Source organism: Amblyomma mixtum, chromosome 5 (assembly GCF_055824585.1).
Source record: "Amblyomma mixtum isolate Tamu chromosome 5, ASM5582458v1, whole genome shotgun sequence".
NCBI classification, from domain to species: Eukaryota; Metazoa; Arthropoda; class Arachnida; order Ixodida; family Ixodidae; genus Amblyomma; species Amblyomma mixtum.
This window is the reverse complement of record NC_143016.1, coordinates 57579875-57595205: the sequence shown is the minus strand read 5'-3', so window position 1 is coordinate 57595205 and position 15331 is coordinate 57579875. Positions and strand designations below refer to the sequence as shown.

Below are 15331 nucleotides of genomic sequence, written 5' to 3'. Positions count from 1 at the left end.
TGATGCATGAACAAAGTGTTCTGTCTTGTGGCACCCTCATTTTTTTCAGCCCTACTCTACAAGAGAGCACAGTCGAGCCAGTGCACATTTCTGAATCTCAATGTGCTGAAGCTCTCGCACTGTTTGAACTCTTCATGTTGACTTGCAAGTGGCCAAGCTTTGCATTGCTGTTCTTCTAACCCCATGACCAGCACATTGTAACGTGTACTCGCGGCGCGCTACAGTCTGCGTGTTAAGTTGCGCGAACGATGTACGTAGTTGTAGCTAGCACCTTTCCAGGTGTATCTATTTCAAGTATTTTTGCATCGCGTGTGTGCGCAGCAGAGTTACTCTATACAGCATTTTATGCGATGTTTCACTACTGCAGGAGCTTAACTGTATCTGCTGTCTCTTTCTCAAGACTTTTCATATGTAATCTCAGTGCCCTTGTAACCATCTTGGCATGTTTTGAAATAAAGCCAAGCTGCTGTCTCGTGGAAAACACTTTGTGTCCCCGTTTTGACATGCACACAACTTGGTGGGAGACGTACCTGAGCCTTTGGTGCCTTTATGGAGTTTCTCTGCATCTTGTCTATCTGAGATGATACTATTGAAGTGATGCAGCGTTGATACTTGTCCCAGTAAACTAACTCCTTGATGAGCTTTATTACACCACCACCACTGCTGCTGAGTGTTAATAGTAGTAGGCCTTAGCAGACACTGCCGAATGGCAAATGTGGCTGCTAGTGCAGACATGTAGGAGGTGCAATTTGTCTTAGAACTGACATCCCTTTAATTCTGTGCAGAAGTGCATTATCGATTAAACCAAAAGATAAAGCAAAGGGGCAGCGGGTAATGGCCTATTTTTCATAATTGCACTCAATTGCAATACCTAAAATACATATTGCATGTACATCAACAGCAGCCTACAAAACATGCAGTGTGCTACAAAATGAGAGCACTGCCCTTCCATGCGCATGCCTAAGCTGGGCGATGAAGTGGCGATGACTGCAGGCATATCATGGTGCCCGCAGAAATAGTGATATGTGCAGTTATTGAGCATGGCTGCGTCGATCTAGAGTCTCGTTTGGCAGGTGGTGAAGTGGAGAGAGAGGAGGCGACGATTTGCAGGTTGCAAATTGGAGAGAAGGAAATAATCTCCACTTTCAGGGCAGAATACTGAAAGAAAAGTCTAACAGAAGGTGGGGGTGAGTGCAGATGCAATATGGCGCGTCACACCGGTCACACTGATTGCTACAGATTGGATCGGGCGAATGGAGCACGGATACACCTTGTCGCACGTGGATTGACGGTCTGGGTTTGTGTTCACAACGTTGTGCAGGAAGCAATAAAAGCGCGCTTGCGTTTCATATTTGCGCGATTTGCCAGAAGGGAATTTCTACTCATACCGAGACACGCGTTTTTACGTAGGCCAAACATTCTCTGCATTTTTCGTCAATTTGTTTGCCTTACTATAACTTCGCAATCAGTCTATTCAGTCATTATAATCCCCGTCACACGTCACACAACGTTCGCGACGTCTAATCTTCAATAACATTTACAGGATTGCACTTGTCTGCGTAAGAGTGGAAATGCGAAACCTTTCCCTTTCCTCTCTTTCTCCCTCCCTTTTTCATTTCCCACGAACTTCACGGGACTGGAACCCACGAAAATTTGCGGGACTCGAAGCGACGACCTTTTTTGCTATTGCTATCGCCATCATCACCATTTTCATGATCATCGCTATCAGAATTGGTGAACGAGGACCCCGGTGATATGGCACAAGGGACCAACCTCCGGTGACACATTTTGCGGACACTTCCGACGTCAGCGTAGCCGTCTAATGCTTTCGACCACTCACTTTCAACCAAGTCACTCGGTTTTACTATTCTTTACTTTTTATGGCTAGGGTTCAAGGCTGTCGCCGTACGCTCCCTCCGCACTTTTTTTTTTTTGTTGTTCCTTCATGCGGGTTGGTAGGCATGTGCCAAAACAGAAGGCGCTGCGGAAAGCGTTGGGCAGACGACGCGACGCCAAGGCTACGCCCAACCTTCTCCCGTCAGTCAGAACGATGCACCAATAAAATGCCTTTAGTGAAAGTAACTCCCATGACGTCAAAGGGGTTCAGAGTAGTGGGGCGGGGACATTTTTGTTGAAGGAAAGAACGAGCGGGCTTTGATTTGAATTTTCGCAGCTTTTCGGGGCGCGCATGGCTCTAGTATTTTGCAGAGGTTATCTTCGATGCCTCATCTATGCAGTGGGCTTGTTTTTCAAAAATGTACGGACCCTGGTCAGTGGCCCATACTCGTTTTGAAGCCGATGGTATGCCGGCATTCCGACCAGGGAGATACGAGGGGCGTTCAATAAAGATTTCCCCTGACTCACTTCTACTTACTGCAGGATGCTGAAACTGCGCATGTGCAATGACTTAAATCCCTATAGGTCACATGCCAATGTGCAACTCTCAACTAATAACGGTCTTCCTTTCACAGGTGCTGAAGTGGTGTGAGGTGTGATAATGGATGCAGGAAAATACAGAGCAGTCATCAAGTTCCTGTACTTAAAAATCCGCACTCCAAGGGAGACGTTCGATGAGATGAAAGAGGTTTATGAGATGATTCCCCATCATATGATGTAGTAAAGGACTCGCATCGTCAATTCAAATGTGGTCGGACTTTGGTGGAAACGGCTCCGATTGCAGGGCGACCTCACTCCGCTATCGATGAACAAGCCATCCAGCAAGTGGAGGCCGCCATTTTAAAAAATCACCGCATAACCGCTCGAGACCTAGCCCAAAATAACAAGATTAGTGTGGGGTCCGTGGAAAAAATCATTCAGAACCATCTTCACATGCGTAAGGTATGCGCTCACTGGGTTCCCCGGCTGCTCACACCTTTCCGAAAGCAGGAACGAGTCGAATGCTCCCAGGCTCTTTTGACCATGTGCCATGGAAACCAGGAGGACTTTTTCAACACACTGATTGCACAGTATGCAAGCTGAGTCCATCAATATGATCCGGAGACTAAATTCCAGTCGATGCGATCGAAGCACTTGGACTCACCGCCTCCAAAGAAGGCACGCGTCCAGCCCTAGGCGGGCAAGGTCATGCTCACAGTCTTTTGAGACCAGCACAGAGTAGTCTTGATGGATTTCCTAGCAAAAGGTGCCACGATTACTGGGGCATACTATGCGTCACTGCGGCGGAAATTGCGCTAGGCCATCAAAAGCAAGAGACGTGGCATGCTCACCAAAGGTGTCTGCCTTCTGCAAGAAAATGCCTCAGTTCGCAACTCACGTGTTGCCTAGATCGAAGCACGCTACTGCGGCTTTGAAATTCTACCGCATCCCCCTTATTCACCCGACCTCGCACTATCAGACTGCCACCTCTTTCCAACAATGAAGTCATATTTGAAGGGCAAGCATTTTCCAGATGATGAGACTGATTTCTGAAGTCACAGCATGGCTTTTGGAGCAACCTGTTGACTTCTACAAGCGAGGTGTTTACAGTTGCATAAAACAATAGAAGAAGTGTGTGTCCCTGGGTGGCACCTATGTAGAGAAGGACTAATAAATCTGCAAAGTGTCGTTGCTCTCCGCCCAAAGGAAGTGGGTCAGGGGAAATCTTTATTGAACGCCCCTCGTATATCAGGCAAGCACGGACGCCGATCTCAGTGCTGGGAGCGTTTCGGCTCCCAGCCGAAACGTCTTTTTAAGTCAGCTTGTGGGTGTCCGTGGTTTTTCTAGCCATAGTTTCTTTTTAAAGCTAAGCGCCTGTTCTGCTTCTTCCTGCAAGAATAAATCTTAAAATATTCTTGTCACGCAATTTTATCTATCGATCACAGCTGCCGTTATCTGCAGTTATCTGTAGATGTCACGGACCGTCAAAATTTTAACGCACCTGTCGCACCTGATGGTTTATTTCATTGTAATGTCACTTCGTTTGAATTGGTTCTCCGGCCACTTTCGAGCGGATGATGGGCTCTTTCCTTCCGTGCTCCAAGTTAGGCACTTGTCAGTGCTACGCCGACGATGTTGTGGTCTTTTCGCATGCATTTTCTACACGCGTCAAGCAACTTACTTCTACTGTTGACATTTTGCGTCACTTTCAGATTCGCTAATTGTAAATTCTGCCTCACCAAGTCGTAGGGAAACTCTACGACGCCGCTGGATTACGACCGGAACACGGTAACATCTGCGCCGCCATCGACTTCCCATTTCCTAAGCAACGAAGGGCACTCGGAGTTTTGCCGATTTTTTTTTTTCACATTTCTTCCGCTTCGTTCAACGATGCGCCACCACACCTCGTACAGTTAAAGAACTCTTCGAATTCTTAGCAGGAACATGCCTTTCGTCACTCGTCTCACTGTTGACCCGGCCACAAATTGTTGCCCATTTTGACTCATCTGCCCCTTCAGAGGCTCCTACCGACGCCAGCGGACATGAGATCAGTGCTGTTCCGTGAAACGGAATCGATGGACCGTTTTTTGCTGCTTTGCCGTCGCCTATCATCTTCGTGAAGAAAGTTGTTGGAGGGGCTGTTGCCGCAGCTTGGCCTAATTAGCTTGAGCAGTCCTCTCGTGCTACCATTTGGCGCAACCATACTTGGTCGCTGTTCTTGCCGCCGTTCGAAATTTCTTATTGGAATCATCGACTGACCTGCTAATTGCAATACTACCCTTTCTGTCTTTACTGATTTGAGTCCACTCCCTGCCTGCGATAGGACCCCCGGTTGTTGCTATCCCCGGGGTCGTTTTTTTATCTGACTTCTTTGTTTTTCTGTGTTTCTCCTTTAATTTTTTTCCCACAGAAATGTCGAACTGTTTGGCCTTCTATGCCTCCCAATTCTTGGCCGAATCCCCCCTGTGGATATGTGTCATTTGTTTTTAGGTCCACAACAGCAGTAGCAACAACAACAATGAAGACTCAATGCAGGGCACGAACCATTGTTGGTACAGTGGATGTAATATGCGTCAAAAGCTGAGATATATCCCGGCGGCTTATTTCAGAGATCACAAAATCATTGCGCCTTCAAAAGCAAAGCATGGAGCTTTTCGTCGGTTACTCAGCATGGTGGTTTACGATATTCCACGCCCGTTCCGATGGAAGAAGCTCACAAAGAATTCCTGGCGAGAAACGTCGAAGGCGAAGAAGACGAGGCGACCACAGGCTCGAGGCGAAAGCCTGAGGACATCATCATCATCAGCAGCATGATCCTGGACTGGCCGCTGAAGCTGAGCTGGCTAAGAGACCACCAAAACACGCCGGGTGACGCGGGCGTGGCCCGGCCACGCTAAGAAGATTACCGTCGACATGTCGGTGGTCATCAGTGAGTACCCAAGCCAGTATTGATTGGATCTCATTTCGCAGGCTCGTGGAATATTCAAAACAAGTTCGTACCTCCTGTTGCGGTGTACAGACGCTGCCTATTGGCGTTCTTTTTTTCCGCTGCAGCTGAACAACCTCTGACACCATCGGCTCCTTCGATATGTCCACCCGGCCTCGAATACTTAACGACCGTTGACCAGCTGGTAGTCCAACAGCAAAGCGACATTTTCCAGAGTTGGTCACCTTCATTGCTGGTCACTTTCCTTGCCACTTTTTTCGCTTGGCAAAACAAGACACTCCCTTTAAAATAACTGTGATGTCATCTTTTCAGGCTTCGTCGGCTACGAAAAATGCAACAAGTACGTGGCCAAGAACGTATTAGGACAATTCGTGTACTTGTTCGCCGAAGGTGAGACAGTACGATTCGAAGTATTGATGCAGTTCCGCAAGTTTAACGTGCGGGATGATAATGCGATCACCGGTTTCGCTTCTGTTGCCACTGAAGATAGATTCTTTGAATTTAGGAAAAAAAATATACTGTCTGATGCGATGTGAACGCGATTGCTCGCCGCGTGTTTGTCAAGCAAAGCTAGTATAGTTACTTGTTGCATATGAAGGTCATATGCTTTCTCCGCGACATTGGCGGTTGAAGACAGGGGGGCTAAACGGGGAGCTATAGGGAGATATTTTATTCCCCTCACAAATATAAGCTTGGATGGACCATTTGTATTCGCTTTGACTGCTGGAAATGCGGGATCCTTGGAACAGTATTCAAGCACACAGGAAATGATCAAAATATTTAAAGGTGTAACGCAGCTGCAGACTTATGTGAGGTATATATTGTTAATTAAAATCAAAGCGCTGTGTAGTTCACGAGCGCACATTTCGCGCATTTCGTCGCCTCATCGTCCGCATATATGCGGGGCCGTACGCCACCGATGACACTTGTTTAGCGTTGTTGTCGAGCTGTTCCATTTCGGATGCACGCAGTATGGTAGGCGTGCAGACACAGAGTGAGCACTGATGCGAAAGTGCAGGACCCATTTCCACGCTGTCGCAAGTAATATTAGTCAGTTCCGGCTGGACAGGAAACACTGGCAGTAAAACTGTGTACATTCAAGCGTACACTTAGCATACACTCAAGCGTAACCTACACCCAATCTTGTTTTCCGCTTGGTGAACATCGGTGCACAAAATATCCGTGCACCGACTACATGACAATATCATGCACATTCGATGAAAAATTTTGAGGTTCCATACATAGCTTGCTTTTAAGCGGGGAAATCGCGAATATGAGGACCCCCGCTCTCACCCTTTAATACTTTTTAATGCGCAACTCTAAAACCCCCAATCTCAGATGTCGCCGTTGTTTGTCCGTACGAAGCCTTTCCGTGACCTTGAGGTTACTCGTGGAGAGCAATCTGGGTCTCACATGCCTACACCTGTGGCACCACCTGCAATCGCTGGGCAGTGGTGTATGACTTAAAGCTGCACGACTGTTTCAGGAGTGGTATGAGAACTCCCAGCGATCTATGAATGTAGAGAATAGAGATTGACTAGCTCTGCATATATGGATGGGCATTAACCCATTATCTCTGTCGCGTCATATCCTTAAGACGGAGCTTGAGTCCGATTTATCCAACATCTTTGTCGGAAGCGTGCTTGTCCTTGAACACCGAGCCTCAAACGAAAACAGAAGGAAAACCTAAGTACTAGCGTACCTGATTCGCATTTGGCCTAACGACGCTAAATCGCCCGCCATTTTTTTTTGCCTGCTGTGCGCTACATGGCTCAGAAATGAGATAAAAATGGGGACGCAAATGAATCTAGAAGAAAGAAAAAGGAGACCATTGAAACAAAAAGAAACACAGGTAGGCACGGAACGGATACGCAAATGCACACACACAGAGAGTAAGCATTGCCCACAAGCCACAACCTAAAGCGGAGCACTGCAGAACCTCAAGGAGAACCCGGGCACGCACCGCTGAAGTTAAGTTGCAGGGCATGTCCGCAATAGATGCCGCACACCAATCTTGTCAAGCATGTGCTGCACAGTGGCGGCACAGGTCAAGATTATATGTCTGGCTGAACCACCGGTGACATAACCTCCGGGAAGGAGCCACTGTGACCCTCGGCCTCCTCAAAGAGCTTTTCAGACATTTTAATCTCAGTTGTGCCGTAAGATTCCCATTATGAGACCACAGCAAACCACGTGGCCCGATGAATTTTGACCAAGGCTGTACATTCACCGTGGCGTAACCGCTTCTCCAAGCCCTGTGTGCAACTACTGCTTGCAAAAATCAGGTGCACAGAATGTTTCGGAGAAAGATTAGAGCACAGGAGGAGAAGTAGGCTTGGGCAGGGCATGTAATGCGAAGGCAAGATAACCGCTGGTCCTTAAGGGTAACGGAGGGGATTCCAAGAGAACGCAAGCGTAGCAGGGGGCAGCAGAAAGTTAGGTGGGCGGATGAGATTAAGAAGTTTGTGGGGCGCAGTGGCCGCAGCTGGCGAAGGACAGGGTTAATTGGAGGGACATGGGAGAGGCTTTTTCCCTGCAATGTGCGTAGTTAGGCTGATGATGATGATGAATTCCGCGCCACATTTCCTTAGCGTGCGCCTTTGTCCCGTCGTTGGTGTTCCTTTTATTCCTTTGTCTTCGTCTATTAAGCACAGACTCATTTCAAAATGCTTGAAATCCTTATTTTTGTACACAGTGTATACAAATGGCGGCGTGCCGCCGAACAGCCTGTCTGATTTTTTTTTTTTTTTCAGACAGCGGGTGCTGCAAGCGATGGTTGTGCTGCACGCGCCGCTGCTTTGAAATGAAAGTGATGGACTATCGCAACGTTGAGGTGATGCGTTTTATTCGGCCGCTGAGGAGCGACTTCTGCTGTTGTTTCTGCTGCCTACAGGTGAGTAACGCCTACAATACGCCGCGAAGGAGAGGTGCACAACATTATGTGCAGTTTGATTAGGTTAGCTAAATGCTAGCTGAAAGGGAGAGACCTAACATGATTATAAAAAGAGGCAGCTGTTAAAATTACGGTGCTTCAAAGCGTACGGTGTGTGTGTAAGTGCGTGCGTGTAAGAGGCTGCACGAAGGAAGGAAACAAAAGCTGCCTGTTCTGTAGATTGACACTAAACGGTCCGCTATCATTGCCTGGTATGTAAAGGAGAGAGTTTAAAGAATCAAGAAGGGAGATGACAAACAGATGTGCGCTGAGCCATATGCGTCGAAGCAAAGACGATGACTACTACAGCGGCTAGGTAATCCCGTGTCTCCTGTATTCACTCTATCCCCTGTCTAACGCATTCTTTTAATTTGGTTTTGAGGAAATGAAAGACGTAGTAACTGCATCCTCAATATCAGTGGACAACTCAGCCGCACCATTGAGGGGGGGGTATCAGAAAAGAAAAAGCTCGGGAACTGCCTCCTTCTGGATGCACATCTGAACCATACCGTGAAAGAAGGGATGATGGAGACGGAAAGGGAAGATGCTGAAAGAGGTGTGGGTGTATTCCCTTTGCGACCAGCTTAGGGCGTGTGCTGGTGGGTGCAATTCTTAGATCTTAAAGAAGATGACAAACGAAAGGCCCACTTCCACCTGTCCTTCGTCCAGCCTCTGCTTGCGCTTTGCTTCGAGATATAAGAACGTGAAAGAACTACCCCGAGCCGTAACTGATTGGGTCCTACCGACCGCAAGTTGGTAGGGCACTAGTCTATACAACAGGAGCTGTACGTATGCTATGGCGGGCACATGTTAAGGCGGTCATCTAGCTGATGCTGTTGGCTGCCGGTCGTGGGAGTACGACTTCGTTTTGCGAAAAACTAATTTTCGCACGCGCGTGGTATCTGCGTCGAGGCACCTGACGACAGTGCATTGCAACTTGTTGATTCGCAGTACATCGAGGTGCAGGCGCCACCCTCGGTGACCATAGCGTACCTCTACCAAGACTGGTCGCCCTTCTTCCCTTCGTACACGGTCTACGATCGCCAGTGTAATCCGATGATCTCCGTCGCCGGGCCGTTCTGCACGCAGACCTTTTTCTACTGCCTGGAGACCAAATTCGAGGCAAGAGATGCTTTCCTGTCTGGTTGTGGAGTCCGGAGGGGCGCCTCCATCTGAATGCAAGGGTGCGCAGTTGACCGCTAGATTGGGACTACAAGAAAGGCATAGGCTATGACAGGCAGGGGTTGTCTTTCTTCGCGATTCCTTTTCAGAATCGTTCTCTTTATCTTTATCATCGGCAGCTGCCACTTTTGACGTAACGGCTGACATCCAGTCAAGAAATGTCGTTTTCTGGTACTGGTATCAAATGCAAAGCAAACCAGCTATGAAGAGGCAAAAGATTGGAACGAGAAAATTATGCGTACTGAATACGGACTCAGTGTGTGCAAGCGAATACCGAGGAAAAGAAAATAAAAACACCAGAACACTCAGGCTCTATGCCCTATCTCAAGATTAGCTGGCCCCAAAAAGAAAAACTCAGCGCACAACCCAGCGAGCTCTGGAAAAGATGAGGGGGCAACGCTGAGACAGGAAGAGTGGGTTAAGAACAAAGGCCAGTTAATCATATCTTAGCTGAAATTGAGAACAGGAAATGACCATGACCAGGACATGTAGGGCTGAAAGGAGATGGTTACTTAAAGTAACAACATGGATTTCAAGAGAAGGCACGCGTTGCAGGGACTGGAAAGGATTGAGATTGGAGGATTAGATTAGGAAATTTTCGGGCATAGATTGGACCTAGCTGGCGCAGGGTAGGTTTAACGGAGGTCAGTGAGAGAGAAATTGTCCTGCATTGGATAAAATTGGGCTGTTGCTACACACAAAACAGACGATGAACATAGCCATTTGTGCTCGTGGTCCCCAATTTTGTGAATTTAACTTCTCGATTGGCACCTGAAAAGGTGAGTGAGGGATAGAACGGAGCAGGGAGGGAAAGAAGAAAGAGCGGCCGTAGTGGTGGGCTCCGGATAAATTTCGACCACCTGGGGTTCTTTAAAGTGCATTCGGGCTCACTCCGTCCTTGGGCTCACACCCTCCTCCATTCCGTCCAGGCGTGATTATATCGTCGACCGAAAGTGAATGAGTTATCGCGTCTTTCCTCTCCTTTACGTTCCTTTCCTTTCCTTTCCTTTCCTTTCCTTTCCTTTCCTTTCCTTTCCTTTCCTTTCCTTTCCTTTCCTTTCCTTTCCTTTCCTTTCCTTTCCTTTCCTTTCCTTTCCTTTCCTTTCCTTTCCTTTCCTTTCCTTTCCTTTCCTTTCCTATCCTTTCCTCTCCTTTCCTTTCCTTTCCTATCCTATCCTATAACCAACCTTTTTTCTTCGTATTTATCTTCTGTACATACATGTTAATTTTTTTTTCTGTGGCTGGCGAAATTGCAGTTGTGTTGGTGGAAATCTCGGCCGCGGTGGTCGTATTTCGACAGAGGCGGAGAGTCTTTTTCCAACATTCCGGTCCTCTTGTGTGTCATGCGCCCGATCATTCGACTCGATCTCCTAAGGTCTTTAACTACACCAGGATTGTTACGTTGTTCCCTCGGCTACTGATATGAAGCCTCAGGATTCTCATGTTTTCAATCTCATATTTTTGGTCAGGCGGTCGTGCACCATCCTTTCCATCAGTTTTCCCGCGCATGACATGAGCGAGATTAGCCGTAGATTGTTGGCGTTTACTTCCCTGTCAGATTTTCCTGGCTTAAGGAATTCCGCCGCTCCGCTAACACTTGTTGAAGCATTCTGTGAGCTTTTCCAGGGCTCTGACGTCCTGGTTGATTAACATATTGGTGATAACATTGTCATGGTCTGCGGCTGTGCCTTGTTCCATACCGATGGGTGCAGTCAATACTTGTTCGACCGTGAAACATCGATCCATGTCAGCATTTTCTGCTCCTGTGTAGCCGAGGAGTGAGGTGTTGGTATGGCCCGTGCAGAGATATCGGTTCTTTAGGGCATCTATGATATCTTTGGTCAAGTCACTGTGCAAACCGTGCAAGGTTTGTGGTCACATTTCTGCTCTCCTTTGCTTTTAGTAGGTTCCAACAAGCATCGGAGTAAGCCGAGGTCCGACGTAAGCCGAGGTTGCCCTGCAGCCGAGCCACACATCTTGAACTAGTTGGTTCTCGCGAGGTGCCGGGCGTAGTCTTCGGCTTGTTTGCTAATTTATGTGATCCTCTTCATGAGGTGGAAGTTGAATTTTTGCCTACGCTGTCTTCATACCATCACCAATTGCAGGATGCCCGGTGACGGAAGAGGTGAACAGCAGTGGCAGGGACTGATTCGGACTGTTCTAGTGCCTTTCTTATTGAGGCCAATGAGGTGTTTAGTCCACTGTTCGAAATCTCCAATCGCTGAAGCGGCGAGTTTCTCATATTACCTTCGAAAAGTTTCTCAATCGGGAAGCGTAGCTTTGCCTCGATGCTTGCTGAATCGATTGGTTTTTGGCGTGGTGGCCAGGATGTAGTGGTTACTCCAGAGATTTTCCTTTGTGTTGAATAGTGGTAGGTCTGGGCTGGTGTCCTTGCCGGCACTATGCTTATGCCTGTTGTGTGCTTCGGGGTAGTGAGAAGGGTGATCGCTGCGTTGTTGATAGCTTCGGCCGATTTCCTGCCTTTCTTCGTCTTCTCTAGTATATCCCTGGGCGTAACTGCAGGCGTTGAAGTGGTCACTATGACTAAAGGCGCCTTATCTACATATTTATTGGCTTTCATAAAGATTCCCTCGAATGTGTCTTTCCGCATCTAGGGTCTGCTGTAGACGTTTTGCACGTAAGCGCCTTGGCTGGCGCGATGTTGAGGGTATATACTGACAAAAGGGTATTCTATCTTCGTGCGGAGTTTAAGTCTGTGACAGTTGCCGTGCATTCCTTTTTTACGAGAGCACACACCTCTTGTCCTTCTGGATGCGTAGTGTACCCCTGCAGTTTTGCCGCATGCTCCGCGCGGCAAGTGAAGGGTCTTATCTTTTGCGGTAATAGTTTTGAAAGACAGAGTGCCGTAATGTAACAGGACGTACAGCTAACGGTTTTATAAGAATAATTGCTACAGCAGCAATCCCATCAGAGTGGGCAAAGTACATCATGTGTTCGTCTTTTCTGTTCTGAATATACGCTTGCGAACATATTCTTTCCTCCTTTTGTGCAAAGAAGCCAGTTACGGGATGCATTTTATTTTCACTGACGCACCATAAGAAACACAGAAAGTGGACAAGGACAGGTGCGCTTCAAAGACCATATCAGGAAATTTGGGTCTTTTCGCTGCTGTTGCTGCGGAACTTAAAACGGTTATATCGTCCACGAAAGCATTTATTAAGGCCCACTTTCCGCTTTATTCATCTTAATCCAGGTGCGGACGCTGGGAGGCATCCTGATCGGCATGATCACGAGGCAGGTGTCTGGTAATGGACGGAACCTCTACCTGGACGCCGACACTTTCAACCTCACCTTTCCCATCGACTTGGACGTGCACGTGAAGGCGGCGCTGCTGGCATGCACCATGCTCATCGTGCGTACCGTGCAGCGTGCTCATCGTGCTCACGCGCTGTCGTAGCCACAGGGCACCAGTAGCACAGTTAACTTGCCCACGACTGCCGCTCCTAAGATAAGGGCATGCACTCAGGGACATACATAAAGTTTGTAAGCTGAAAAGCAAAAGACGTGTACCTAAGAGCGCATTGCACTAGCTTGTTTGTAGATCCGAAAGCATTTCTTCAGATAACTAGTTGCGTGCAGTTTTGTAGCATGTGTTCATAACGTGTTCATGCTGCTTCGAGTACTTGACAGGGCACGTCTCCACGTTTCGATGCACGTGCAATGCCATCTTTCGGCGCACGAAGTAGATACTCATCGTAAGCGTCCATTGTTAATAAGGACGCCGGAAGTTTTTCTTAAATGCTTTGCTTATTTTCTGCGCAAGGAGATTATTCCGGCGCGAATAATCTGTTGATAGCAATAAATCAACTAGCTCAGACCAAAATCCTGATTCGATGCAATCGTTAGAAGTTATTTTATAAAATAGATAACACGGTGGCTCAGTGGTTATGGTGCTCGGCTGCTGACCCTAAAAACGCGGGTTCGATCCCGGCCGCGGCGGTTGAATTTCTTTGGAGGAGAAATTTAGAGGCCCGTGTACTGTGCGATGTCAGTGCACGTTAAAGAACCCCAGGCGGTCGAAATTTCCGGAGCCCTCCATTACGGCGTCTCTCATAGCCTTAGTCGCTTTGGGACGTTGAACCCCATAAAACCAAACCAAACCAAAATAAGATAAAATAAATCAGTGATTATGCTAGATAATGTATTGAAGGTGGCCACTGGTTAAGAAATTAACTTCTGATGCACTAGGCTTACATTTTTATTCTTATCTCTTTCAGGACTTCATGTTCTTCGAGACAACGTGTTAGAGGGAAATGCGAGGTTCCAGACTAGGAGCAGTCAGTCGTTCTTCGAACGGGACGGCGCATTCACGACGGGTCTTATTTTATTGTAGTTACTTATGTCTTTAGAGAGCAGAAGCATTTAATGTAATAGCTATCTGCTGACCATGGCTGTTCATTCATTTTAATATCCCCTCCAGCCGCGCACATAAGCCTTGAAAGGCACGCTGCTTACCAACGCTTTCAGCTGGGGAAAGCAGCGCGGGAACATTATCCTCACGACTTGCTGCGAACGGCAGTTGGCGTGTGTTCAAGTAAGCACGACGCCTGTGATGTGTGTGTGCGTGTGATGCTGATTTTACGTGTCTTGAAGGTTCTTAGTTGTGCATTCGGTGAACTGTTAATCAGCGCATTAGAGACAACGACAGCGGCGATGAGCCTACTTTGCATAACTGTGTTCAAGTGTGCTCACGTTGCACTCAGTCTTTACGAAAATGGCATGAACGCAAATATCACGAAATAGGTTGTCGAATTCTACGTAATAAAATAATTTTCACATGTTTCAACCGACTGGTGAAGTTGCGCACAAATTTTTGTGTGTGAAGCCAACAGATCTGACTGCCTAACTTTCTTGTCATTGCGTTTTCGCTATTTTTGTTCAATGTGAAGAGAATTAGCGTTTATTAGGGCCTATGCTAACTGGTGAATGGACGGCTCCACTTTTTGAAATATTTGCTCCCGTTATAAACCTGTTGTAGACTCGATGAAGACTCCATCGGGTGTGTAATTGTTAACTGCGTAGCGTATGAAGACATCTTTGCGAGTTGAAAAATGGAGTCATCACACAACGAAGAAGCAACTCATATAAGAACAACGATGACATATTTTCTGTCTTTCCTTCCTTTACGATATCTATTGCACAAAAGATCTGAAGAAATTCGAGTGAAACTGCATATATCAAAAGAGTCTGCTTACTGGGTCGCGCTGAGCTATTTTGAACTGTATAGCTTTAGCGGATGCACTGTTGGCAAGTGGAAAGGGGACACACTTAATGGCCGTATCGTGACATCGCGGAATATGGTGCAGTAGAACTAGTTACGGTGGGCACTTAAGGTCCTTACGTGCTAACGGCATTGGGCCTAAAGGCCTTTACCATGAAGGCTTTTGGCCTAAAGGCCTTCTACCTAAGGGCCTTTACTCGGAAGGCGTTTATCATGAGTGCCTTCACCATAAAGGCCTTTGGGTAAAGACCTGGGTAAAGACGTTTACCCAAAGGCCTGTCAGGTGTACACACCTAGCAGGTTGTCCACAAATCGGTGGGCAGGTGGGCCACTTGCCATAAAGCAGTCTTCAGCCACGTACGTTGGATGGTGCGATGGAATGTTCCGGTCCCGTCATAGGCCAGAATTGCATGTTTAGCAATCGGCGTGGCGCGTTGCGACGGCGTCATAGCTCCCATTAGCATATGTTTACCAATTAGCGTGGTGCGTTGGCATCAAATGATCCTTTAACGTCTCCGGGTTAATCAGAGATATATGAGAGAGGTCTTTGCCTTGAAGTGGGCGTAGTTAGGCTGGCAATGCTGATTATCTCGGCGGCGCATTCATGGGCTTGGCGGAAAGCTTGTTTCTTCGTCTTCGAATCTGGCGCCTC

General features: G+C 47.5%; 1 protein-coding gene across 1 annotated transcript; it reads left to right on the top strand.

Moving 5' to 3' along the window:
- The first annotated feature begins 5289 nt into the window (after nucleotides 1-5289).
- Nucleotides 5290-13778, top strand: LOC149342288 (phospholipid scramblase 2-like). Its single transcript, XM_089542138.1, has 7 exons — nucleotides 5290-5305; nucleotides 5431-5538; nucleotides 5636-5713; nucleotides 8077-8216; nucleotides 9207-9377; nucleotides 12652-12810; nucleotides 13676-13778. Exons 1-7 carry the CDS (start codon nucleotides 5290-5292, stop codon nucleotides 13703-13705), a joined length of 702 nt encoding a protein of 233 aa, XP_089398264.1. The 3' UTR covers nucleotides 13706-13778.
- Nucleotides 13779-15331: the final 1553 nt, after the last annotated feature.

Excerpts from the sequence above, each read along its gene's own strand:
- LOC149342288 (XM_089542138.1), top strand. Across the intron at positions 5,714-8,076 it reads CGTGTACTTGTTCGCCGAAG|ACAGCGGGTGCTGCAAGCGA; the intron begins GTGAGACAGTAC and ends TTTTTTTTTCAG. Across the intron at positions 8,217-9,206 it reads GTTGTTTCTGCTGCCTACAG|TACATCGAGGTGCAGGCGCC; the intron begins GTGAGTAACGCC and ends GTTGATTCGCAG.